Genomic DNA, 26164 nt, shown 5'->3' on the forward strand with positions numbered 1-26164 from the left:
ACTCCCCCCCTCTCTCTTTAGGACTGCTCGTCACACTTTATTGCGGCAATGGGTGATGACTATTTAGAACAGTCAAATTAATGCGAACTGTAAACATGGGTATATTAGCAAGCAAACATTTAATGTAACTAGTAAACGAACTATGCTTTTATAAAATACATGTTTATCAGTTTAACAGTTAAGAAATGGATTAATTTTCAATGCATAGCTTGTAAAACTCTCTAATATTTACAACAATGTTGTGTTTGTTTAAGTGTGAAACATAATAATTTACCACAGAATACATCAAGTACAACCATACATATATTTATATATGTTTGATGAAATCTATTTTCTCTTTCTCTCTTCAGCTAAGGCGCCAAACAATTTCTTCTACAATTTCCTGACTTTTATCATTCTCTATAACAACCTCATTCCAATTAGTCTACCAGTCACTCTAGAGCTGGTCAAGTTTGGTCAGGCTCTCTTTATTAACTTTGTAAGTATCTCAGTCTTTAAGTACAGTCTGTCAATCAAATAGGACTGTCAATAGGACTATCAAATAGCCAGTCATATAGGACTGACAGGCTCACTCACCTGTACTTCAAAGTTATCTAATTATTTAGTAATAGTTATTAAGTTATTTAAATACTTCAGAAGGGGAAGTCTACAAATCCTCACTGGATCCACCCAGAGTTAGTATTAATGCCTCACATATTCACCTTTATGCAACGTTAATCCATTGCAGTAAGGATTGTTAAAGGGGAGTACCTCTCTTTTTATTTATCTGCACCGCCCTCTTCTAGGACATAGACATGTATCATAAAGAGAGCGACACCCCGGCCGCAGCAAGAACATCAAACCTCAACGACGAGCTCGGTCAAGTCAAGTACGTCTTCTCCGACAAGACCGGCACACTCACAGAGAACGTCATGTTATTCAAAAAATGCACCATAGGAGGAATCATTTATGGGTAAGTCGATCTGAACTGGGTCAAACCAAAAATGGTAGCAAAAAACTTATCCATCTTTTTAAGAAGAGATTTTTCCTCTTTCCTTCTTGTCTTTTATTTCTTTGGTGGGAAAAAAAGAGCAAATTTGGGTCAGTTCTTCTTGGATGATGATCTGTGAAAAAGTGCTACTATTACACCGATTGGCGTGAAAATCCTGTGATGTTAGGGGGAAAAAAAATATATCACCAGCTGTATTAAATATTCTTTCAATATCATTGCTCTATATTATGTAAAAATGATAGATTGATAATTGTCCAGGACTAGTATTTCTTGATTGCATTACAGACTCTGCTGAGATAACATTTCTAAATAAAGGAACAATTATTGTGTTGCATATCTATGGTGGTTTTGATTTTTTTTTTTTTTTTTTTTTGCAGTGCCAATGAGAACTATGACATCTATGAAGAGAGACTTATTTCAGATAATTTAGAAACACATGTGAGTGACTTTATATTGAATGTTGCTGGATATGTATAGCTCTTTTTAATGAATCAATGGAAATTACACAATGATAGTTTGTGACATGTACAGTATCATCTGCATTATTTAAAAAGTGTCTTAAGAAATGTTTATTTTTTGTCTGCTTTTGAGAAACTCAATTTTTCTAGCATTTTGTCAATGTTTCTAACATTTTGTTTTGTCATTAAAAATTCTGATTGCATCAAATTGAAAATCTTCTTACCCGCTGGTTATTGTAAATATTAAATGCATGATGTCAGAAATATATAAATGATATGAATGAAATGAAAAGATTTCTCAGAAATGTTAGTAGTGTAGTCTATTTCTGATTGTTATCTTCTCTGTGATTTAACCAGTCCACTGCACCTCATATCAGAATGTTCCTGAACATGTTAGCTGTCTGCCATACATGAAATTAAATGATTGCTCAGATATGTTAGTAGTGTAGTATATATCTGATTGTTATCTTCTCTGTGATTTACCCAGTCCACCGCACCTCCTATCAGAATGTTCCTGACCATGTTAGCTGTCTGCCATGCATGAAATGATTTCTCAGAAATGTTAGTAGTGTAGTCTATTTCTGATTGTTATCTTCTCTGTGATTTACACAGTCCACCGCACCTCATATCAGAATGTTCCTGACCATGTTAGCTGTCTGCCATACAGTAGTTCCAGAGAAAGATGAAGACAGTGATGAAATCAAGTACCAAGCATCTTCTCCCGGTGAGTCCCCGCATCTCATCCAAGTCTCAGAACAAGTACAGTCTGTCTAATTCAAGAATAAATTGCCCTTAGAGTGTCTTTAAGTTAACCATTGTCGCCCTAAATTCATAAGATAGATGCATTTAGCCAAGTCATGCAAAGTGTCTCACGTCTATAACCCGAAAGTTGACGGGAAAAGAAAGAGTAGGAAAAGAACAGCAAAGCAAAAGAACTGAAAAGGGAGAAATCACTTTGCTATTAGATTCCAAACAGAAAATGAAAGCTAACGAAAATGAAAGATAAAGAGAATGAAAGCTAAAGAAAAGGAAAGCTAAAGAAAGCGAAAGAAGAAGAAGGGGAAAAATTGCTTTGCTATTAGAATCCAAAAAGAAAATGAAAGCTAAACAAAAATGAAAGATAAGAAGATTGAAAGCTAAAAAGAAAAATTAAAGCTAAAGAAAAATTAAAGCTAAACAAAAACGAATACTAAAGACAATGAAAGCTAAAGAAGAGGTATGGGGAGAAATCGGCTGCTATAAGATCCTTAAAGCTCCCTTAACAAAGTCTAATGTACTTAGCAAGTTACGACAAGATCCACAGTTGTGGGGACATCTTAGCAGTGATCTAATGATCAAATTTAAATTTCTCTGACACAATTTTTTTTTCTTTTTTTTGAATGCAGATGAAGGTGCTCTGGTGGATGCAGCTGCACGGTTAGGTTTCAAATTTATCGCCAGAACACCGAACTACGTCGAGCTGGATTTGGTAAGCACCCTTCCATTGACAGAACGGACTGTGGGAAAGTCTGCATTAGGTTTGAGATTTTTTTGCGAGAACATCGCGAGCTATGCAGAGCGGAACTTGGTTAGCACTCATGCGTTGACTTAACAGGACACTGACCTACATAGATATGGACTTGGTTAGTACTGGATGCGTGGACTTAATGGACTATTGCAGGTCTGCATAGCTTTCAGATTTAAGAACAGTCAAATGCTTAGAGCTGGACTTGGTTATTACCCTTTCATTAATCTTACACACTGTTGAAGGTTTCAGATTTATGACAAGAAGACTGAAATACAGAGAGCTGGACTTGGTTAGTACTCATGGGTTGACTTAACAGGACACTGGACTACATAGAGATGGACTCTTCTATTTACATAATAGAAGAGTCAAAGGTCTGCTTAGGTTTTAGATTTATTACAAGAATGCTTAACAGTGTAGAACACGACTGGCTTAGTAGTGCTGCATTGACTTAACAGACTGTGTTAGGTTTGCTAAGATTTCTGATTTTACTACGAGAACACTGATCAACATAGAGTACTCATTCAGTGTCTAGCATCACTATTTCAGGTCTGTCTCAAACTTGATAACAGAGGATTCAGTTTATAGCATCCAGGCTTTACATCAATCTTGTAATCTGTGTGTCTACAGATTTCCAAGTTACATCGACTTTCCTATTCTATATTAATAATAATAATATTTAATATTTGATTTTTATATAGCGCTTTACTCCAGCGATAGGTCTCAAAGCACTTTACAGACGTTATATTACCCCTGGTCAATGATAACCTGTCCCAGAGACAATCCCTCCAGTCCGCAGCAGTTATATACTGCGCCCAATGACAAGTTACCTCACAGGTACCCATTTAACCCCTGGGTGGAGAGAAGCAAGTGAGATAAAGCATCTTGCCCAAGGACACAACTTAATTAACTAGGCATGAATCGAACCAGCAATCCTTGGATCATGAGTCCGACGCCTTAGCCAATTGGCCACCACGCTCTCATTAATTACTTGCAGATTTAATTTGTTTTTTCTTTTTCTGTCACTTTAGAATGGAAATAGAGAACGCTATGAGATACTTAATGTGCTGGACTTCACAAGGCAAGTCTGATACGACTGAGGTGTTTGTGGATATTGAGAAGCTTCAGGCTATTTAACTCAGGTTAAATGTATAATTTTATGAACAGACTTCTACCAATGGCAACTTTTGAGTGACTAGAAGTAATCCTTACCACAGAGTAGAGTAGTCCGTGTGCACTGCAGAAACTTCAAGGTTACTCTAAAAACTTCATTCTGATATAAGAAAACATGATCTTTCATTCCCGAAAGGAGTTTATTCAATGTTCAAAGATGTATTTGATCTCAAGTGGCTTTAACCTGAAAGTAACATGTCTTGGATACTTCATTGCAAGAAGAACTCTTTCTCCCAACTAATTACAATAAAACCCAAAGTGTACCAGTAGTGCTATAGATCACTGGCTCAGAAAATTGGTACCCGTTTGTGCGTTTTTTTCCCGATTCGGGTACCCGAATGTTCGTTCCAGTACCCGACTCAGGCCTAGTAGAGTCAGGCCACACTGAGGCCGGCAGTGTGCCAGCCCCTGTAGACGGTCTTTTGGCTGACCTTCCACTTTAAGGAAGCTTTGTACTTGCTCGTCTTTTATTGTTTGTCTTTATCTATTCCAGTGACCGGAAGAGGATGTCTGTGATTGTTCGCACCAGTAAAGGATCCATCTTATTGTTATGTAAAGGAGCAGTAAGTAGAAAGATTCATTAAATCTTGTATTGACATCTGTAACATGGAATACAGTTTGAATACTTGGATACTGTGTGAACTGTTGTCGAAATAGAGAAGCCATCACAGATTTAATAAGTGCCCTGTTTGGAAAATGAATAAGTTAATATTATTTGGTTGGTCATACAAATGATATCTTGTTATGATCAAAATAAAATAAAACTGTTAGCAAGCTGCTTATCCACTAGAGAGCCTGTGTAGGAGAATGTGTAAAAGTAACTTTGCCTGACGTTTTGATCCTAGCAGGATCTTCTTCAGAGGGCTGCCTGACGTTTCGATCCTTAGCAGGATCTTCTTCAAAGGCTAAAATGATAATTATATGATTCATTTTAGCCTTTGAAGAAGATCCTGCTAGGATCAAAATGTCAGGCCAACTTACTTTTACACATCTTGTTATGATGGTATTGTAAAGTGACTGAAGATTGATATCAGAGGGTTCATGGAACAACTTGAATATTAGTTTTGGTTATATATACTTGGTGTAGAGTACAAGATATTGATACTAGTACTGCATTCAACAGGATTCATTGATACATAAGAGGCTACATACATTTAGTGTATGCAACATTGATACTACTGCATGGTACAGGATATATGAAAGACTATGTCTATTTAGTGTATACAACATTAATATTACTGCATTCTACAGGATTCAGTGATATATGAGAGACTACTCACATTTAGTGTATGCAACATGGATACTACTGCATGGTACAGGATATATGAAAGACTGTCTATTTAGTGTATACAACATTGATATTACTGCATTCTACAGGATTCAGTTAGAGACTACATACAATTAGCGTATGCAACATTGATACTACTGCAAGGTACAGGATATAAGAAAGACTATGTCTATTTAGTATATACAACATGGATATCACTGTATTCTACAGGATTCAGTGATATATAAGAGACTACATACATTTAGTGTATGCAACATTGATACTACTGCAAGGTACAGGATATATGAAAGACTGTCTATTTAGTGTATACAACATTAATATTACTGCATTCTACAGGATTCATTTATATATATATGAGAGACTACTCACATTTAGTGTATGCAACATGGATACTACTGCATGGTACAGGATATATGAAAGACTGTCTATTTAGTGTATACAACATTGATACTACTGCATTCTACAGGATTCAGTTAGAGACTACATACATTTAGTGTATGCAACATTGATACTACTGCAAGGTACAGGATATATGAAAGACTGTCTATATAGAACATTGATATAACTGTATTCTACAGGATTCAGTGATATATAAGAGACTACATACATTTAGCGTATGCAACATTGATACTACTGCATGGTACAGGATATAAGAAAGACGATGTCTATTTAGTGTATACAACATTGATATTACTGCATTCTACAGGATTAAGTTAGAGACTACATACATTTAGCGTATGCAATATTGATACTACTGCATGGTACAGGATATAAGAAAGACGATGTCTATTTAGTGTATACAACATTGATATTACTGCATTCTACAGGATTCAGTGATATATAAGAGACTACATACAATTAGCATATGCAACATTGATACTACTGCATGGTACAGGATATAAGAAAGACGATGTCTATTTAGTGTATACAACATTGATATTACTGTATTCTACAGGATTCAGTGATATATGAAAGACTACATACAATTAGCGTATGCAACATTGATACTACTGCATGGTACAGGATATAAGAAAGACGATGTCTATTTAGTGTATACAACATTGATATTACTGTATTCTACAGGATTCAGTGATATATGAAAGACTAGCAGCCAGCCAAGAGTACACAGAAGATACTATACAACATCTAGAGAGCTTCGCAGCTGAAGGTAAAAGCAATAAATCGTGGTTGAAAGTAAATGCATAAAAGTAACGTGGCATTGTGTAGGTAAGGTCTTCCTTATCCATCCTGATGGTAAGGTCTTCATTATCCATCCTGATGGTAAGGTCTTCCTTATCCATCCTGATGGTAAGGTCTTCATTATCCATCCTGATGGTAAGGTCTTCATTATCCATCCTGATGGTAAGGTCTTCATTATCCATCCTGATGGTAAGGTCTTCCTTATCCATCCTGATGGTAAGGTCTTCATTATCCATCCTGATGGTAAGGTCTTCATTATCCATCCTGATGGTAAGGTCTTCATTATCCATCCTGATGGTAAGGTCTTCCTTATCCATCCTGATGGTAAGGTCTTCATTATCCATCCTGATGGTAAGGTCTTCATTATCCATCCTGATGGTAAGGTCTTCCTTATCTATCCTCATGGTTCATAAGAGTGGGATGGTTGGAAAAGAATTCACCCATCACTCATTACTCGGTCCAGTTTTACAAAGGGTAGATCGTGATCAGATGCTTATTGTATCAAATTATTTACAAGGCTGATGGACAGATATTATTTTGATGATTACTGAATTTATTTTACATAGATTCAATGAGTACTCAATGTCTGGTATTATATTTGTGGACAATGATCTTCTGCATGAATATTTTCAAATTTCCTACTTGTTGTCTGGTAGCCCTTTTCTTTTTTCTTTTTCTGGTGTCAATGCTACCTGTCCCATTTACACATGTATACTCTCAAGAATTGCTTAATATGTGGCATTGTTCTTCAACATCCCTTTCCTTTCTTATGCACAATTTCTGACACTTTCAAGTTTTTGTTTGTATTTCAGGATTGAGAACCCTTTGCCTGTCTTTTAGAGAAATTTCCAACGAAGATTATGAGGTGAGGCTTTGTCATATCGATAATTAATGATCCTGGTTAATACTATGTTATAACTGATGTTGTCCCACAGAGATGTCTTCTGACACCTCATTATCTTCCATAAGGTGTAGTCTTTGTCCGATGTAAGGGTAAACAGCGTCTGTTGCACAACCATTAGGCTCCTGGTTCAAGAATGTCCACCAGGAACCAGATTTCTCGAGATTGATATATTACAAATTGCTCCTTAGAATGTCATTGAGCAGAGTCTTCCCTGGATTGTTATTTCTGGTTTTTCGAATCGGGAAAAATGGGGTTTGCTTGTTCCTTCAATGGTTTAATAACAACTTTGTTTGCATGGCTGCTTGGCAGTGACAAAGAATGTGGCGGCCTTAGGGTACCATTACTATCTGATAAAGTAATTAGATGCCAAGGCAGACACTTGTGCATCTGACGAGGGACGTGAATAACAATCCGGTCAGTAAAAATGGTTATGACATCTATACACCTGTATCGTAAATTTTTCTGAACACTCATAAAGAGGGGGTAGCCCTGATGTAAACCAGGGTTCATTTATGATCATCTCATGGATATGGTTTAAACTGAGCCTATGTTTGGTAATACTAAAACCAATACCACTATATTGTTTAGGTTGAAGCATAAGCCTTTGTTCGGCATACTAAAACCAACACCACTATGTCGTTTAGGTTGAAGCATATAGCCTTTGTTTGGCAATACTTAAACCAATTCCACTCTGTTGTTTTACAGGAATGGTCTGCTACTTACTACAAGGCCAGTACAGCCTTACAGAACAGGGAAAAGAAACTGGAGGAAGCCGCTGAACTCATAGAGATGAACTTTACTCTGATCGGTGCGTCCGCGATTGAAGACAAGCTACAAGATGTAAGAAGAAACCCTTGCTATCACTTACCTATCTCCTCAGAACAACTGCACCCCCACCTACCCAAATCTAACCCTTATAACCTCATATTAAAACTTTCAATTTCCCCCGTTTCGTATCATTGGAAAGATTCTCTCAACTTGTAAAGTATTCTGACGTTTGGAAAATTGTGTTTTTATTTACATTGACAGAAGAAAACAAAAACTGACTGAGAATTGTAAACAAAGTTTAGATAGAGCAAAAACATTGGTATTTGGTTTGATTTTTCTGTAATGTTTTTATTCAGTTCTCTCCTCAGGGTGGATAAGTGGGAGGTTGCAGATATCAAATATCAATTATGCATATCATTTCAATGATCTGGCAGTAATAACCTGTCATAATTACTGGATCACCGATATTTAATTTCATGACTACCAGAAACAACAAGTTAATGACCAGTTTTTGCCACAATACATCCATCTTGTCTACTTAAAAACTATTTGTGTGTCCAATCTCTTGCCATCATCCAAATACAGTAACATCTTTCCTCCACTTCCAGATCTCTACTCTGAGGGGGGTAAGGGAGGGGGGGGGGAGGGGAGGTGTTTTCCAGTTCTTGATATAAATTCCAAGCTGGTTGGATGATGCAATAATTCAGTCTTGTCTCTCGCTTTTCCTTATTTCTACCCAGGGTGTCCCAGAGACAATAGATACACTATTGAAAGCAGATATTAAACTCTGGGTCTTGACTGGTGACAAGCAGGAGACTGCTATCAATGTTGGTAAGTCAATCATCAATCATCATTAATCATCATCACAATCATCATCAATCATCAAACTCCGCCTCAGTCACCAACTGTGACAGAGATTACTAACAGGTTGTCATAGTTACAAACAGTTACCTACAGTGCATGCATACAAAATGGCAGGAAAACCAGCGCAAGCAATTCGCAGAACTGCTACCCATGCTAAGGACTATACAAATTGTCACAGGCATTGGTTGCTCCCCAATAAATAGAAATTCTTGAATCGTAAGGTACCGTTGCTAACGAAATCTGTTGGAAAAAGTCCAAGCGAAAAAACGCATGATGTTGGCAGTTTGCATGGTAGAATGAGAAGGAAGGGCATTGACCGGATGGGCCAGTTATAGAGGGCGCTAACAGGTTACCAGTTCATTCTAGGCACGATAGAACAAGAGTGCGAAGGTTGTAAGGAGACACGTAAGTGAGGAGTGCAGTACGTATTAGAAATTAAACTTACATTAAATATAACCATGCTAAACTACAACTAAACATAATTATACCAACCTCAACTCAACTAAACTAATAAAACTAGACTAAAACTAACTAAACTGAATTAACGAACAGTGCTTTACAGCACAGGACAAGAAATTGTTTTCTTGACATGTTTCCTCCTGCAAAATAATGTTAGTTATTGCACACTATTTATGTTTGATATTGTTCTCGTTGCCATGGACACAGATATTTTCAGTATAGTTGATACTGGCTAATAATGGTTTTAACGTAATCCTTTCCAGGCTATTCATGTAAATTACTGTCGCCTGACAATATGGTCGATACCGGCTAATAACGGTTGGTGTTGGTTTTTAACCTAATCCTTTCCAGGCTATTCATGTAAATTACTGTCGCCTGACAATGCGGTGGATACCGGCTAATAACGATTGGTGTCAGTTTAAACCTAATCCTTTCCAGGCTATTCATGTAAATTACTGTTGCCTGCATGACAATATGGTCGATACCAGCTACTAATGGTTGGTGTCGGTTTTAACCTAATCCTTTCCAGGCTATTCATGTAAATTACTGTCACCTGACAATATGGTTGATACCGGCTAATAACGGTTGGTGTTGGTTTTTAACCTAATCCTTTCCAGGCTATTCATGTAAATTACTGTCGCCTGACAATGCGGTGGATACCGGCTAATAACGGTTGGTGTCGGTTTTAACCTAATCCTTTCCAGGCTATTCATGTAAATAACTGTCGCCTGACAATATGGTCGATACCGGCTAATAACTGTTGGTGTTGGTTTTTAACCTAATCCTTTCCAGGCTATTCATGTAAATTACTGTCGCCTGACAATGCGGTGGATACCGGCTAATAACGATTGGTGTCAGTTTTAACCTAATCCTTTCCAGGCTATTCATGTAAATTACTGTCGCCTGACAATATGGTAGATACCGGCTAATAACGGTTAGTGTTGGTTTTAACGTAATCCTTTCCAGGCTATTCATGTAAATTACTGTCGCCTGACATGCCCCTCGTGATCTTAAACGAAGACAACATGAAGGACACTGTAGAGAATCTCCAGAGACAAATCGACGAGTTTGGAGATGACATCAATAACGAAAATTATGTCGGCTTAGTGATTGATGGAAAGGTAAGTACAAGTTTAGGAACCGATTGATGGGTGAGTCATTCAGTTATATTGAGAATGTGTCTTATAAACAATTTCAATTTGTATTATAAACTCGCTGCAAATTTAAAAACAAAAGAATGTCATCATTAATAACTTCTTTGTCAATTTACGACATTATTATTTTGCAAATTTTCAATGACCCAAGCTGCTTGCAAGTTTGGAAAACTCTTCAAAAACTTTTCTATGCTGATTATTTTGCAGTGTTGGCAAACACTCTTTAATAAAGCTCATATCTGCCTTCTTTGCTAAAAGTACCATGTAAAAATTCTGCTAGTAATTCATATTTCTTAGGAAAACCCTAGTAACTCGACATATTATGAGGAAAAGTGTGTTATAAGGAAAAGAAAGGAATTATTAGCCAATAATCTTCATTGAATATTATCAAATTTGGTTGCTCTTATTAGTTGACTGTTGTGTTTGGGTTGTGAGGTTGGCATGGTAACATCTATTACAGATTAAAGGAAACAGAAAGAAAAAAATGGCCTTATTTTGGAAGACTACATGAACCCCTAGCACTTTATTTTCTTGAAGTTCTCTTCAGTTCTCGACCCAAACAAATCATAATTCTTCTTTTATACCACGATGATTCTTCTTCAATTATTTTCTCTTGCTGTAGCCTTGTTGGGGACTATATTACATTAATAAATTTAATTAATGGATATTGGGGAAATTACTGGATATTGGATTAAATTTCATTCATCATACCTGCACCTTGCTTTGCTCTCTGTATAGATATAGAGTGGGTCGTAGAAATAGAGTGTGTGTGTATCTGTAATAATTCTAACCCAGATTTTTCAGAATGTTTTTTTTTCAGAAAACAGATGTTTATCTCAAAATACTTCAGAGCAGCTTACCCTATTAACCTCTACAGTATATATAGAATGAATTAAAGAAGGGTTTTATTGTTCAAACTGAGAAACACTAGATGTTGACACATCATTGTTAAAGTTAGGACGTAACTAACGCAAATACTATCAATTTTAAAAGTGTTGTTCCTCAGACGCCTAATCTCATGCAAAAGCAAATGGGAAATATTCAAAATGATTGACGACATTTCTTCATTACTGGTAATTAAAAGAATTGTACCTAGTCAAGATATATTGAAATACATTGGTATGTGATTTTTGTATCACATTTCATCGGAAATTTACCCAACAGAGATAAGGAAGAACTGTTAATTAGCCAGGATATTTCGTTTATGAAATTTTTATCGCTTTGCTAACTTATTTTTCTCACATGGAAAACCATTCAATATCGTCATGACATGCCTTGATTGCATGAATAAAAATTAAAAAGGTTTTTCTTTTCCAAGTATGAACAATAGAATGTGATATTAATTAAATAAATATATATATGTATGTGTCTATATATATAGTGTAACCAAACTACTGATCAGAGCCCCAAAAAATGAAAGCAGTTTTAATTGGGGGGGGGATCTTCAGCATTTCACAGAGGGCGGTGTCACATTAATCCTAACAGTGACGTAGATCTGGGTGAATAAGCTCGTGACCTATACTGTTTACGGATCTCCTAAGACTTGTTTAAAAGCGCTGTAACGTTTCTCAATCTACATATATGCTAGTTGTGAAAATATGTTTCAAAAGATCCCGTCTTCAATAATTACGAGAAGGATCGCAGGTACATTCCACATTGGAAACTTCATACAATTTAATCTATTGAAAATACCTCAAAGAAGCTTTCTGATTGGTTCACGACCAGGCGTGTGTAATGTTGCCAAACGTACGTTGGAGCGACATTTAGTTGCTAAAATAGGGTAATTACGAATGGTGATAACCGTATGTTAGTTCGATCATGTCACACGATGTGTGAATCAGGTTAAAGTGCAGGTAGTTTGATCGGAAGGGTCCGTCAGAGATTCCGCAAAGGAATTCTCAGTGATATCAGAGACTGCAACTGTCAAGTTTCGTAGAGCTAGAAGGGAGGGATAAGACAGCGCCCTCTGTTTATTTATGGCGTGAATGGCGATCCCCATTAACACATTTATATTTACAATCATAACCTGAGATAAAATCTTTCATACATTTAATCTCACTAAATATCAAAAGCTGTTCACCTTGACCTTGAGTGTTATCGTAGAAAGTAATTATGTATACACCATTTATATTTCTAGCTTATTAATGGTATATTTAAGGCAACTTTATATTTTGTTATCACAGTATCTAACTGTTATATCTGCATGACTACATTTTTGCTAATTTAAAACTTTACTGCTTTGATAATCTGACAATTTACCCTTTTTCTCACCTTTTTAGACCTTACAGTTTGCACTTGACCCTTCTGTCAAAACTGATTTCCTTACTCTGGCCCGCTCATGCAAATCTGTGATATGCTGCAGGTTGGTGTTAGCTAACTCTATGGTCTGCAATCTGGTCACTCTGATACTAGTGTGATATGCTGGAGGGAGGGGGATTCTAGCTAATTTCTCTCCTGCAAATCTGGCAACTCTTGACATAATGTGCTTCATTCTAATTCTGGCTGATTCATGTTCTATAATCTGGCAGTTGTCATACTAGTTTGTTATCTAGCAGATTGATATGAGCTTCTTTATTAATTGATATCCTGTGATATGGCAACACTTTCATGAACATGGTATGGTGTAGGTCAATGCTAGCTGGTCCATTGTCTATGATCCGGGCACTCTGTTATTTAATGTGCTATGTTGTAGGTTGCCTTTAGCTCACTTATTCCGCCCACTTCTGATACTAGTGTGATATGCTAAAAAGTTATTCTAGCCAATTTATCACATGATATCTGTTTACTCTAATACCATTATGATATTCAGTAGTAAGATGCTAGCTGATCTGTAGCTAGTCATTTGGCCACAGTCAATCGAAATAGATAGTGGAATGAAGAATTGCTGTGAATCTCAATGGGTTTATGTGATAATAACTATAAAAGAGAGAGACAAAGCGTAATAATGAAATGAGTTGTCATAAAGCTGGACAATATAGCAGAGGGAGGTTTGTTGCTACGGAGATGCCAGGAGATAACAATCTGTAAATATTTCTGACCATTTCAATGAGATATCTGGCATAATAAGTTAGATGTTTGTTACTATATCACAGCTTTGAGATTGTGTCCCATCACACAGCTCCATGTATGCTACACATGTTTCTAATTGTTCTCCAATATCACAAAAATAGAATCAGCGTAAAATTTTCAAACAAATTTGTTACGCATAAGCAAAATGCAACATTTCTTCAATATTTTACCATTATTGGTTTGATGCCATCTTTATAAAAAAAATTAAAAAATCTTTGCAAAGTACACGCCATCTATGTATGTCCTGATAAATTACTATATATTCTTTTAGTCTGAGAATTATCACTTGTGATAATAACATACAGTTTGCAATGGTATCTGTGATTTGTTGTTGTAGACTTTAATGTGTTCAATGTATCACAAAAAAACATGTTGGCTTGCTACCCGATTCTGAACTGAAAAGACTTAAAAAAAGTATTTTAAAGGGACATACAGCAATATATCTGATCACCAGAATGGACCATTCACTGTTTGGGTTATATCAAATCACTGGCATGGACCATTCACTGTTTGGGTAATAAACTGATCACTGGCATGGACCATTCACTGTTTGGGTAATAAACTGATCACTGGAATGGACCATTCACTGTTTAGGTTGTATCAGATCACTGGACTGGAATGGACCATTCACTGTTTGGGTAATAAACTGATCACTGGAATGGACCATTCACTATTTAGGTTGTATCAGATTACTGGACTGGAATGGACCATTCACTGTTTGGATATTATTAACTGATCACTGGAATTGACCATTTACTGTTTGGGTAATAAACTGATCACTGGAATTTACCATTTACTGTCTGGGTAATAAACTGATCACTGGAATGGACCATTCACTTTGTCGCCATGGCGGGGGGATTGTACTGTAGTGTACCAGCATCAAGTGCTTTAACGGTGTATTGTCGAACATCCTCCTTGATTGAGCTATTAACTCTTTAAACTGCTTTAATACGCATGTGTGCTCTGCATTGATGTAACAGCACTCTAGTAGTAAAGGAGGTTGGGGGAGCAACTAAATTGTTTTTGTATCGTTTTTAGTTCTCCTGATGCCCATTTTCTTCAGATATCTTGGTGTTTACATCGTTATTTAAATATAAATATTCTCTACAGGGTGACACCTTTACAGAAGGCAGAGTTGGTTGAACTGGTGAAGCAGTATGTTAAAGTAGTAACTCTGGCTATTGGTGATGGGGCTAACGATGTCGGTATGATACAAGTGAGTCCATACCATTCAAGCTTTGAATATTGTTTATTAATATCTCACCACTTTCGTTCATCCTTAGCAAGGGTTTCATTTACGAATTTAGACCTTAAACATCGCTTATCAGTAATACAAAGAGTTACGGTGTGTATCGGCACACCTGAATATAAATAATTAGGTTACTGTTAGAAGGTACAGGTTAGCCACGTTATGTAATAATGAATTACTGCTACAATATTTAACCAGAGATTGTGTAATAACACTTGCACTAGTGTCATATGTTGGGTGGAATATGTCAGTAAAATATATAATAATATTTAATATATGCTTTTTATATAGTGCTTTATACCAGCGATAGGTCTCAAAGCACTTTACAGACGTTATATTACCCCTGGTCAATGATAACCTGTCCCAGAGACAATCCCTCCAGTCGGCAGCAGTTATATACTGCGCCCAATGACAAGTTACCTCACAGGTACCCATTTAATCCCTGGGTGGAGAGAGGCAAGTGAGATAAAGCATCTTGCCCAAGGACACAACGTAATGCACTTGGCAAGAATCGAACCAGCAATCCTTGGATCACGAGTCCGACGCCTTAGCCAATTGGCCACCATGCTCTCTAAAAGAATAAAATAATGATTTATTGTATTATAGTTTGTTATATATGCATCCATGTGATTACTACATTTGATGGTTATTATGTACCGATGCTACGTAATACTGAAGGTGTACGTAATACTTACTCGTGTAACTCGTAATTCTGTGATCCCTTTACAGGCTGCAGATGTTGGTATTGGTATCAGTGGCAACGAAGGGCTTCAAGCAGCCAACTCATCTGATTACTCCATCGCTCAGTTCCGCTTCCTCCACAAATTAATTCTGGTCCACGGCGTCTGGAGTTATAACAGGATCTCCAAAGTCATCCTCTACTCCTTCTATAAAAACATCTGTCTCTACATCATGGAGGTGAGCTTTGATACTGAAATACAGGGGAAGGGTATCATCCTTCACAGGGAAAGAGCTCAGTGGTGGTCATGGGTGTGGTATGTCATGAAGGTGATCCTTCAATTAAGCAGACTGGTATCCTCAAGTGATATAGAAATAGCTTATTATTGTTTACAAATATATGTAGAATACCCCTATTTGCTTATTGCAAGGCCTTCTACATAGTTATGAAAGCTGAATAACCATAGCCGTAAGATTACTCTAGTGACTGTTAAATGTAGTAAAAACATCTCTTTCCATCACTCGACTCTTTACAAGGACTTGTTAATAGTACTGTAAGCTGAATAACCATAGCCGTAAGACTACTCTAGTGACTGTTAAATGTAGTAAACACATCTCTTTCCATCACCGGACTCTTTATTACATCTTTGATTTCTCTTTCTGTTTAGTTTTGGTTCGCTATAATAAATGGTTGGTCTGGACAGATCCTGTTTAACAAGTGGGCCATTGCATGGTACAACGTGGTAAGTCGGCCAGCGACTTTATACAAACTATGTAATATCTACGTAGTAAAATATGATCAGTCAATTCTCTGCTCAATCAGTGGGTGTGTCATGAAATGCCAGCTCACATCAGCCTTAGGAAATATCACCAGCAGTGACCATCTAGTTTCAGGTCAAATGTCTCTGGTTTTACCAGAGTTTGCTTATACTCTTAGTTGCACTTAATAACAAATATCGCACAGGGTAATATATCGTGTTCAAATTTTGTAGAATAGAATTATATTAAATATGCTGATATTTCTAAATGAGCTTGGCTTTGTAAAATGTCAGAAATCGAAAAATATTTCAATTTTAACGTCATATCGTGTATGTAGTGGCAGGGAGGAATTTAATGATTAAATTATTTTGTGATAGTTTGGAAGGCTTTTAGTTCCATTTTTGTATTTGTAAAATACTATCGTTCTTTGCGTGCAAAACCTGCCAGATATCTTTGCACTTGTGTAACAATTTTTTTTTTTTTTTGCATAGCATTTTTGCTATGTGATATGTAGTGCCCTTAGTATTAATAAATGTGTAACTTATACATATTTATAATTTTGTGTTTCATCCTCCCCCCCCCCCATTCAAGCAGGATTCATAGCTTTCAGAGGATGAGTTATGTTTAGTAGTCATTAATAGCTGTTAATCTTCACCTTGTTCCAGGTATTCACCCTTCTTCCACCGTTCGCCATCGGCCTCTTTGACAGGAACATCAGCGTTGAGAGTATGCAGAAGTTTCCACAACTCTACAAGTCATCACAGAATGCTGAATATTTCAACACCAAGGTATTTATATATATCGGCATATTAACACTTTCACCAAATAACACTATCTGATCTATTTCAGTACATTAGTAAGTAAATAAATATCAATTTCTCAATACAAGGTTTTCCTCGGAGAGAGATTTTTGATAGTGGAATAGAATCAAGACATTTTCTTCAGCTGTACCGTTATTGAAGTTCTATTTTTTTGCGCTCCAGGTTTTCTGGATGTGGACGACCAACGCAGTCTATCATTCATTGATCATCTTCTTCTTTGTGGTGGGGGCGCTCTCTGGAGATGCTGCCTATGGAAATGGACAAAGTGGAGACTACCTCTTTGTGGGTAACATGGCCTACACGGTAAGTTAGGTAACATGGCCTACACGGTAAGTTACCCTTTATAGGTAACATGGCCTACACGGTAAATTACCCTTTATAGGTAACATGGCCTACACGATAAGTTACCCTTTATAGGTAACATAGCCTACACTCTAAAGTTACCCTGGTGTTCAGCAACATAGTTTTAAGTGTGTTATATGACTTTGTAGCTCAGTTCAGTGTATTCTGAGTGTGAATTTCAATCAAGGAACTGAAAAATTAAAGGTCCTAGCTACTAAACTTCAAGTGTATGAGAGAGTAGGAAGATAATAACAAAGGATCTTGTGTACCAAATGGAATAAAAACATAACAGCTCTGTAACATGTGTTATAGTATTACTTAAGTATTTCTGTTGACTTCCAATATGTTACCTAAGTGTGTTATGGTATTACTCATTGTTTCTGTTTACTTCCAATATGTTACCTAAGTGTGTTATAGTATAACTTAAGTGTTTCTGTTTACTTCTAGTATGTAGTGATAGTGGTCACCCTTAAAGCTGGTCTTGAGATGGACGCCTGGAGTTGGGTAACTATTCATTCACTATAAAATCAACTCACTTTAATCTAATATGTTTGATAGGATACCCTTTAATTGATCTGTCTGTCATGTGACTCCCAAGAATAGTAGTGCATACTCCAAGCCTGCAGTACAGTCAGCTGTAAATTGTCAATTGTTGTATCACAACAATGTAGACTTCACTTCAATCACTTCCTCTCGTGTGATGGTAGAAATTGACATATATTCACAGTCTACCTTCTTGGTTCAATGAATATTGTTAGCCTTCAAGTGAGCACTTGACATCAGTTTGTGCTAGGAGTAGTTGTGATCCATTAATTTTGATACCTTCATGGCAAAGCTCATCTTGATATTTATAAAACTACAATCATAGATCTTGATATTATTTCATTTTTAAATTGGGTAGTGTCACATAAATGTATTTATTTCTTCTTGCAAACAATGACCAATCCTTAAATAGGACATTACTTTGATAGGTATGCACTTTAACACCAGTTTGTGCTAGGATTAGTTGTGATCCATATAGATATACATATATACTCCACTGTTGCAGTGGATGTGACAGGGAGAATGTTTACTTTCAGAAAGAACATTTTTTTCACTAATCAATGTGATTCGTTTTCCACGACCCGCTGTTTCGGTTGCAACTGATACTTTTTGGGAAGCGTGGTATTAAATTTCTCTAGTCATGTTTTCTTCTAAGATATTTTCTGTGAAATTATAAAGTCTACAGATATTTTTTGTCTCTTCTTTAATCTCTATAGCCGGTACACGTCTCACTCTGGTGTGGTATCATCTTCTGGCTCTTATTCCTCCTATTGTACTCAGTGGCGTTACCTATCTTACCTATCACAGCTGAGATGTACCATCAGGTATGTTATAGCAATATCAGGACCATTCAGCTTGTACAGTAGTAATAGTTTGGAAGGTCCTAATCATGGTTCATATAAACAGAAATGAAGGAATACATTGGAAAAGTACTTGGCTTGTACATTCATATGCATGCATGAGGTTGAAATGTGTTTTCAATGTTGTGTATTAATTTTAATACAATTTTACATTTTCTTTAGTCTAGGCTTGTTAACAGCATAGTTTTTGTATCATCCTTACTAAGATAGACATATATTTACTTACCCATTTAAGTGGTATTTAAGCTACATGAACATCTGCACTTTTCTATGTTTAGTTCAAAGTACTTATTCAATAATAACATCAACACCAGCAAAAAACATTCAACAAGACTTTAACTTTTAAAGTCAGGTGTTTCTGCAAAAATATCTCATTTTCATTTTGTTATCCTTATTTGTTTTCTTTGGAGAGATGAAATGATTGAGTCAACTAGAGAGGTAACAAATATATTCTTAAATAAATAATTCCCATTTCTGTGTAAATTCCTCCTACTTGCAAATTACTTCTTGCAGGGTTTCTGTCTTCACCCATTACTTCCTTTACTTCTGTCAATCACAGGAAAACTTTATCGAGAAAAGTAAACCATATAATTGTTATCTGAGTTAAATTTAAATATGATGCATACAACTGGTCAGCTTGTAAATATTTGTTCAATTACTTTTGATTTGTAAATATAAACTGCTGCAGTTATTGGCAAAAACCTTACAAACTACAGATTACAAAATAATTCCAGGCTGCTGATTTGACACTAGGCCAGTTTGCCTAAAGTTGAGAACTTTTGGAAACAAACGTGCCCTTTATTGACTTTCAAACACAGAAAACATACATATTAGACACTTATAAAGCACTGCTACATCGAGATCGTAGCGCTTGACAACTTAGCCTTGGTCATTGGTAACTTGTCACACCTACACACCAAAGTGTGCGCAATTCAATCATCTCTCCTGGGGCACCACAGTGCACCACAACCATGTGTCCCCCGGGGGACTTCCCATAGGGTGCAGCCACAAACTGGTGCACGCAACTATATTTACAAGTTACCTCGCAAGTCCCCATTTATACACCTGGGTGAAGAGAGGCAATGGAGATAAAGTGCCTTGCCCAAGGACACAACACAATGATCTGGCCAGGGCTCGAACCTGTAATCCTTAGATCACCAGTCCACTGCCTTAACAACAACGCTCCCCCACATAACCAAAATATCCAAAACACTTTTTAATCGAGTAGTAGATATGGAGGGACTTCATACTATAATATGGAGTGGAGTTTGTAGCCTTACTTCAGGCGGTCAATGTAGATCTCTGGAAAATACTGTTATTCAACTTATTTCAATCTTGTCAGTCCTTTTCCCTAGAGATATTTGCCCTTGTACCTTTCCCATGGTGGTGGTTTTGGATTTTTTTGTGGACGGTCATTTTTTCATGTTCTAACAACATATGGTGAAATTTACATAATTTCTACATTTTGTACCAAAATGAATGTTCAAACGACATGAAGTAATGACGTTTTTTTTTTACCAGGATGATTAAATATCTTTTACATTGCAATGTAAATCTGAACTCCTCTTAAAATTGAACATAAACAGGTTTTTTCTTCTATGAAATCTTTCAAACAGCATGACAACAATGTTCTTATTTAGTTGGTAGTTGTCCAGTATATTCAGGGATGAGCCTGGGGTAAAAACAAAATCCAGAACTTTGCAAAAATTGTGGTATAGGCTCCAGTTTGCGTATGCTACAGTCTGTTAGGATAATAGTTTTTGTCCCTGAGGTAGAAAAGAAATCATGGATATTTTGCGAATTCGCGGAAAAAGCTCATGCCTGTACATTACAAGTTTTTCATGCTCTATACATTGTAGATGAAGTAATTGTCTTTTTTTCCCCTCAGTTTCAAGCTGTGATGAGCTGTGGTATCTTCTGGATGCTTCTCCTGTTGATAACAGTGGCCGCTCTTTTCAGAGATATTGTATGGAAAGGGTTAGTAGAAGATAATTTGTGTAATTTCTCAAAATCGACCGATATTTTTGAATTCAGTCTTTGGCGAAAGAAAGCAGTTTTATATTCTAATAATCTTTCAACACGTATGTGACAGTCTGTTCCTGGGTTTCATAATTAAAAGAAAGATCTGTTTGCATTTTGGATTTGTCTCAAAGCTTTGAGAAATCTTAAAGAGGAAAATATTGCACGTTTTTAGCCGAAACCCCCATCTTGACTCAAGCGATATGGTTGATTTGATGTAACCTATTTTGACTGGCTGACTGGCAGGTTTTCTTTGCAAGCTGCACTTTATTGATTAGACTGTTTGTTTAGCTACTGTATCTAGGTTCTATGAATTTTGAATTTCATCAAAATGGAACCTTCTTTGTAGAAATATTATTTCCTCTGTGAATGAATGAATTTACATATTAAAAAAACAGTGATAAAATCATTCACAAAAAAAACACCAAATTTGCCATATTCATACCTTTGCAAAACATATATGCTAACATACTGTATCCATAAGAATTTGTATTGATTTAGTAGCATTCAGGTTGCAGTAAATGCAGTGGCTTCCTAAAGATAGGAATTTGTGTTGCAAGTTGTAACAAAGTATACAGAATCTTGATAATAATTCATAGATAGGGTTTAGTAGTGATATATTGCAGTGACATTGAGTGGCATCAAGGAGCATGATAGCTTGTCTTATTATGATCTCAAACTAAAGTATTGATCGATTAATCGATTGACAGACTGAGGCGAACCCTACGCAAGACACTGGCAGAGGAAGTCCAAGAAGCAGAAGTTCGTCATATTGACCCTACGGAGATTGTAAAGAGATCCGTCAAGAAAAGGTAACGTTGCCAATGTCATTTCTTCAGGAAGGTTAAAAGTTGTTTTTCGTCCTTGTTTTTGTTGCGATGAGCATTATTATGTGTTTTATGCATTTAAGTGTATGGGTACGACATAGTTAAATAGCAACATATGTAGGGAGTATTAAATAGAACAGATGGTTTATAATCAAATGTTTGGTATTTGGCCATTACGCAGCCTTCTAAAAATTGGCAGCCGAGCAAGCGAAGTGGTGGACAGGTAAGAGTTGGTGGGTTTTCAAGTCATTTAAAACACTAAATAATAGCTAAGAAGCAAGGCACAAAGGTGACACGGGGACAAGGCACCTACTATGCACCTCACACACATCTAGAGGCACCGAAGTATTTAAAAGAGCACCACAAACAAAGTAGCACAGTGCAACAAACCGAACCGGACATCAAGCACATGGGTAGTGGGTGTAGGTAATGGCTGACAGTAGGAATGTCATAATGATGTAAGATACAGGTTAGAAACAGTTTATATCTTCAATGCAATTGCTTTGAAGCATGAAAAGAGAGGACAGTATTAGCATTGCAAATTAGCTGCTATATCATTCATATTAATGCCTATTCAAGATACACGCCCTTTATGAATATTCAAGAGACATACCACATGCATCACATGTTGTATGCTCAAGCACCATTCTCTTTGCACACAGACACACATCTTGTTTGGTGCTCACAGAAACATGGTGTGGTGGGTCGGCTTCAACAGTTCCATCTGTTCAATACTGTGCTAACATATGGTGTGATCAGGGGATGGGTTTGAACATTGGAACTAGAGTCAGCTAAGTTATATGGTTTCGTAGTCAAGTTCTCTTGAAATGCCTTTCTGCAAGCGGAAAGCCACTTGACATCATACACTGTTGCATGCTTAACCTGCACTTATTTTACTCACTAGCGACTGTTGATTTACTGGTAAGCTTATCCTGTATCCCACAGAGATTGTAGTAGTCTACTGCTGCTGAGCCTTCTGAAGTGGACTGTACACTCCAGCATAACCAACTTCTTGCCCCAAAAAACCTAACACATTGAAAAATTTCTGAACTGATGTAAATTGAGTCCAAGGATAAATCACTTTTCTGCTGCTTTCTACACTAGGCACATTTCATTGTAGAAGGGTTGGAGACCATTCACTGTAACAGTACAATGTATTCCACTGCACATTATCCTATATTAATGAGAGAGTCCTGGAAGCAAATTGTTAGCATAGTAATGCTGCATATATGTACATTTAAAGATTAACAAACCACATACACACACATTTTGTATTAATACACACATACATTGTCTTAGCGATTGCAGACAGTTGATACTGTTGACAGTGCTCACCTAACTATTCATAGAGGCATGTCTTGATTGGTTTCAGTCTAAGATGTCCAAAGCAAGGGAATGTTCAAACTCTTGCGATATTTTGACTTTCCGTAGATTCAACGAGACATCCCGTCTCCTAACCCGTTTATTCAGACGAAGGGGATCTCGTCCTGCCAGGGATGGTGACTCCATGAGGCGTAAGACTACTTTCCTTTCTTACTTATAATGTGAAACATGTCGAAGATAGGACTTAACGTTAAAGAATACTGTCCGTAACCCAGAGTATTGTGATACGTTTCAGGTAGTATGGATATCTGTAGAAAGGGTCTCCTAAACCTGACCTAATCCTTCCAAATTGTATTTAAACATGAGAATGGCTGAAATCTAGGTAAATTTCCTTCCAGGCTATAATTCATTAACTGCACTTACACTTTCCATTTTATTTTCAGACGGCTACGCTTTCTCCCAAGAAGAACATGGTGTTATTAGCCAGGTATGTAACCATTTAACACTCCTTATGCGGGGGGAGGGGGGTACTGAGGGTGATGTCATGTTCTCTCTATGGTTTTAGTCACCATTTTAATGCCTTAGTTCCGTATCTAACTTGGTCACTGATATAAATATATATATATTTCATTTTCTATTTACTTTAGGCTGATGTGATTCGAGTGTTTGATACAACCAAAGGACCCGAGGGCGCTGTGGTTGTCGAAGAGACTTAGAACGTCTGCTCTCTATCCTTCTTTCCTTGACAGGGTTGTCCGTTTGGTTGCTATGGTATTATGCATGTTTTTGTTTAGTTGTATTCACCATTTTATTCTTTTATAATAAATGATCTGTTGTTGGCGACTGGAAAATTTCTAATATGGATTCACAAAATATTTTAATCATAAAAAGCATTTTAAAGGCATTCACGGAACACTTGTGGACGGGCTATGGGTGAGACTAACAGTATTTGTGGAAAACAACAGTATTTAATGTAAAAGGTCACACAGAATGATGTTACGTTTAAGCTTGTCATGTGCCCTTTGTTTTCAAAAGCAGGCATTTCTGTTCATTCCAGAAGTGTCGTTTTAACGTTTTGAACGATAATACAAAACTAACCAATGATCTTTTAATAGCTGATATATATATATATATATATATGTGTATATATATATATTCATGGTTGTTTAACAGGGTGTGACTTCAGTTGCCATGGCAATCCGAGCATGCTCAGTCTGGCAAAGTTACAAAGTGCTCCCCTGTAGTCATTCACGATTAATATACAAGTTGTTTCTTGCCAGCCTTTCGCTCCAGCAAGAAACTTTCCTATCGTACGGTGAAACTTATTGTTTATATGTAACTGACTGCTTATGCCTCACCACATAACAATACAAATGATTTTAACTATGGGTTAATTAGAAACTTCCCACTTCTAACCTACGAGTCTTACAGTTTTACATGCAATTTTAAACCCATTTCCAATAAGATGCGACTGCTTTAAAGTTTTTGTTTGGCCATCAGCGGCCGAGACCTTTTTTCCTTATCAGTATTTTTTATTGTTACATCATCTCTACCACCCATTATAAGGATTGAAGTATTATGAATTAAATCCCAATAAAAAAGGTGCACGTTTTGTTCTCTTTCCACACTGAGTATTACATTATAAAATTATCGGGTCATTATCTTGTTGTATTGTTTCTAATCATTTCTTTTTGGATAATATGTTTATACTGCTACTTTGTGACTTTTCTTCTGTACATACCAATATAATGGTATTGATATTGGTGACCATGCGTCAGGGCAGATATGCAATGTTTAAGATGAATTATAATTTCTGTAAATATTACTAGCTATTAGAATTAGAACTATCAATGTTCAAAAGTTAGTTCCTTGTGCTTCTCTCTTTCAAAATTGTCACATAAATTGTCTGGATTTATTCTTGGATCACTAAAGTAATTTTTGCTACCATTTAATTTTGATCATGTTCCCAATGAGTCTTAGCTATATTAGTCGTAGCATTGTATCATTAGGCCACCTACCCTATCACTCTGTTAGATATCAATGCTGCATTTTCTACTACAATGTTAGCATGCATACATATTCTAAGGGTGCTTTTTAAGACACTCATTGTTTAAAGAACTCGTTACCTGACCTCTAGGGACGAGATTAATATCATTGACAATTTGTGCTAAAATACTCCTAACATGCCACCCACCTCATACCCTTACGGAACTGAAACTTGGTGGTTTAAGAACGTAATTAATACAATGTGTGAGTCACAAAACTCCTCTAAACTGAAAGCAAAGTGAGCTTTTTCCTCACTGGGTGTGTACCTGGGCATGGGATGTTTTTGCCTCTAAGGTCGGTCAAACAGCACTGTACCTGTTTTGCACATTGTCTTACTTGTATGTAAATAAAAATGGGTTTAAGGTCGGGGGTCACCGGGTCAATCATACAAGTCGCATTATCAAGGGGACACTTCTATGAGCTATACAAGTGTACCTCGTTTTCAGGGTTTACCTAAGCACCAGTGAATACTAGATGCTTTTAATCATGTATGCAATTATTAGATGTGGCGAGCAGATAATCGTTGACTTGATATAAGGCTATCTTGTTGTATAATGTAGGATGATCAGACTCATTGTAGATCGTTATGTGCAATATCTGTATTAGATGAAATGTATTGCAATGAAACAATTAAATTCATGTTTAATAGTAAATATCCACCACTGTTTTGTGCTATTTTTCTGAACATTAAATTATCTATATAAATGTTGTTCAAAGAGACGTTTGTGTATCTAAGTCAGTAGCCTACGATCGGAACAGATACGAATTGAATAAGTATATTGAAAAAAACAGTTACCAGTATTTACAAGGACTAATCAACTTAGGATATCAGTTTTTCTTGCAACAGGGAAGCACATATTTCAGG

The 26164-nt window shown here is 36.5% G+C and overlaps 1 protein-coding gene across 11 annotated transcripts in view; it reads left to right on the forward strand.

The window, feature by feature from the left end:
* Positions 1-25956, forward strand: part of LOC139980077 (probable phospholipid-transporting ATPase IA) — a 54040-nt gene extending 28084 nt beyond the window's left edge. For 10 of the 11 annotated variants that reach the window (XM_071991445.1, XM_071991447.1, XM_071991450.1 and 7 more), the window contains 26 exons: positions 351-478; positions 786-952; positions 1369-1429; positions 2062-2173; positions 2835-2917; positions 3985-4034; positions 4620-4689; positions 6498-6582; positions 7427-7479; positions 8224-8358; positions 9027-9117; positions 10576-10730; positions 13043-13125; positions 14943-15048; positions 15811-15999; positions 16428-16502; positions 17184-17306; positions 17502-17642; positions 18129-18185; positions 18941-19048; positions 20973-21061; positions 21814-21915; positions 22112-22153; positions 23362-23444; positions 23697-23740; positions 23901-25956. In XM_071991445.1, coding sequence (XP_071847546.1) covers positions 351-478; positions 786-952; positions 1369-1429; positions 2062-2173; positions 2835-2917; positions 3985-4034; positions 4620-4689; positions 6498-6582; positions 7427-7479; positions 8224-8358; positions 9027-9117; positions 10576-10730; positions 13043-13125; positions 14943-15048; positions 15811-15999; positions 16428-16502; positions 17184-17306; positions 17502-17642; positions 18129-18185; positions 18941-19048; positions 20973-21061; positions 21814-21915; positions 22112-22153; positions 23362-23444; positions 23697-23740; positions 23901-23969 — 2501 coding nt within the window. In that variant the 3' untranslated portion in view covers positions 23970-25956. The remainder of the gene's footprint in view (positions 1-350; positions 479-785; positions 953-1368; positions 1430-2061; positions 2174-2834; positions 2918-3984; positions 4035-4619; positions 4690-6497; positions 6583-7426; positions 7480-8223; positions 8359-9026; positions 9118-10575; positions 10731-13042; positions 13126-14942; positions 15049-15810; positions 16000-16427; positions 16503-17183; positions 17307-17501; positions 17643-18128; positions 18186-18940; positions 19049-20972; positions 21062-21813; positions 21916-22111; positions 22154-23361; positions 23445-23696; positions 23741-23900) is intronic. The other variant, XM_071991453.1, reaches the window with a different exon arrangement.
* The last annotated feature ends 208 nt before the right edge of the window (positions 25957-26164 follow it).

The sequence above is a fragment of the Apostichopus japonicus genome, chromosome 14 (genome assembly GCF_037975245.1).
Source record: "Apostichopus japonicus isolate 1M-3 chromosome 14, ASM3797524v1, whole genome shotgun sequence".
Classification (NCBI taxonomy): Eukaryota; Metazoa; Echinodermata; class Holothuroidea; order Aspidochirotida; family Stichopodidae; genus Apostichopus; species Apostichopus japonicus.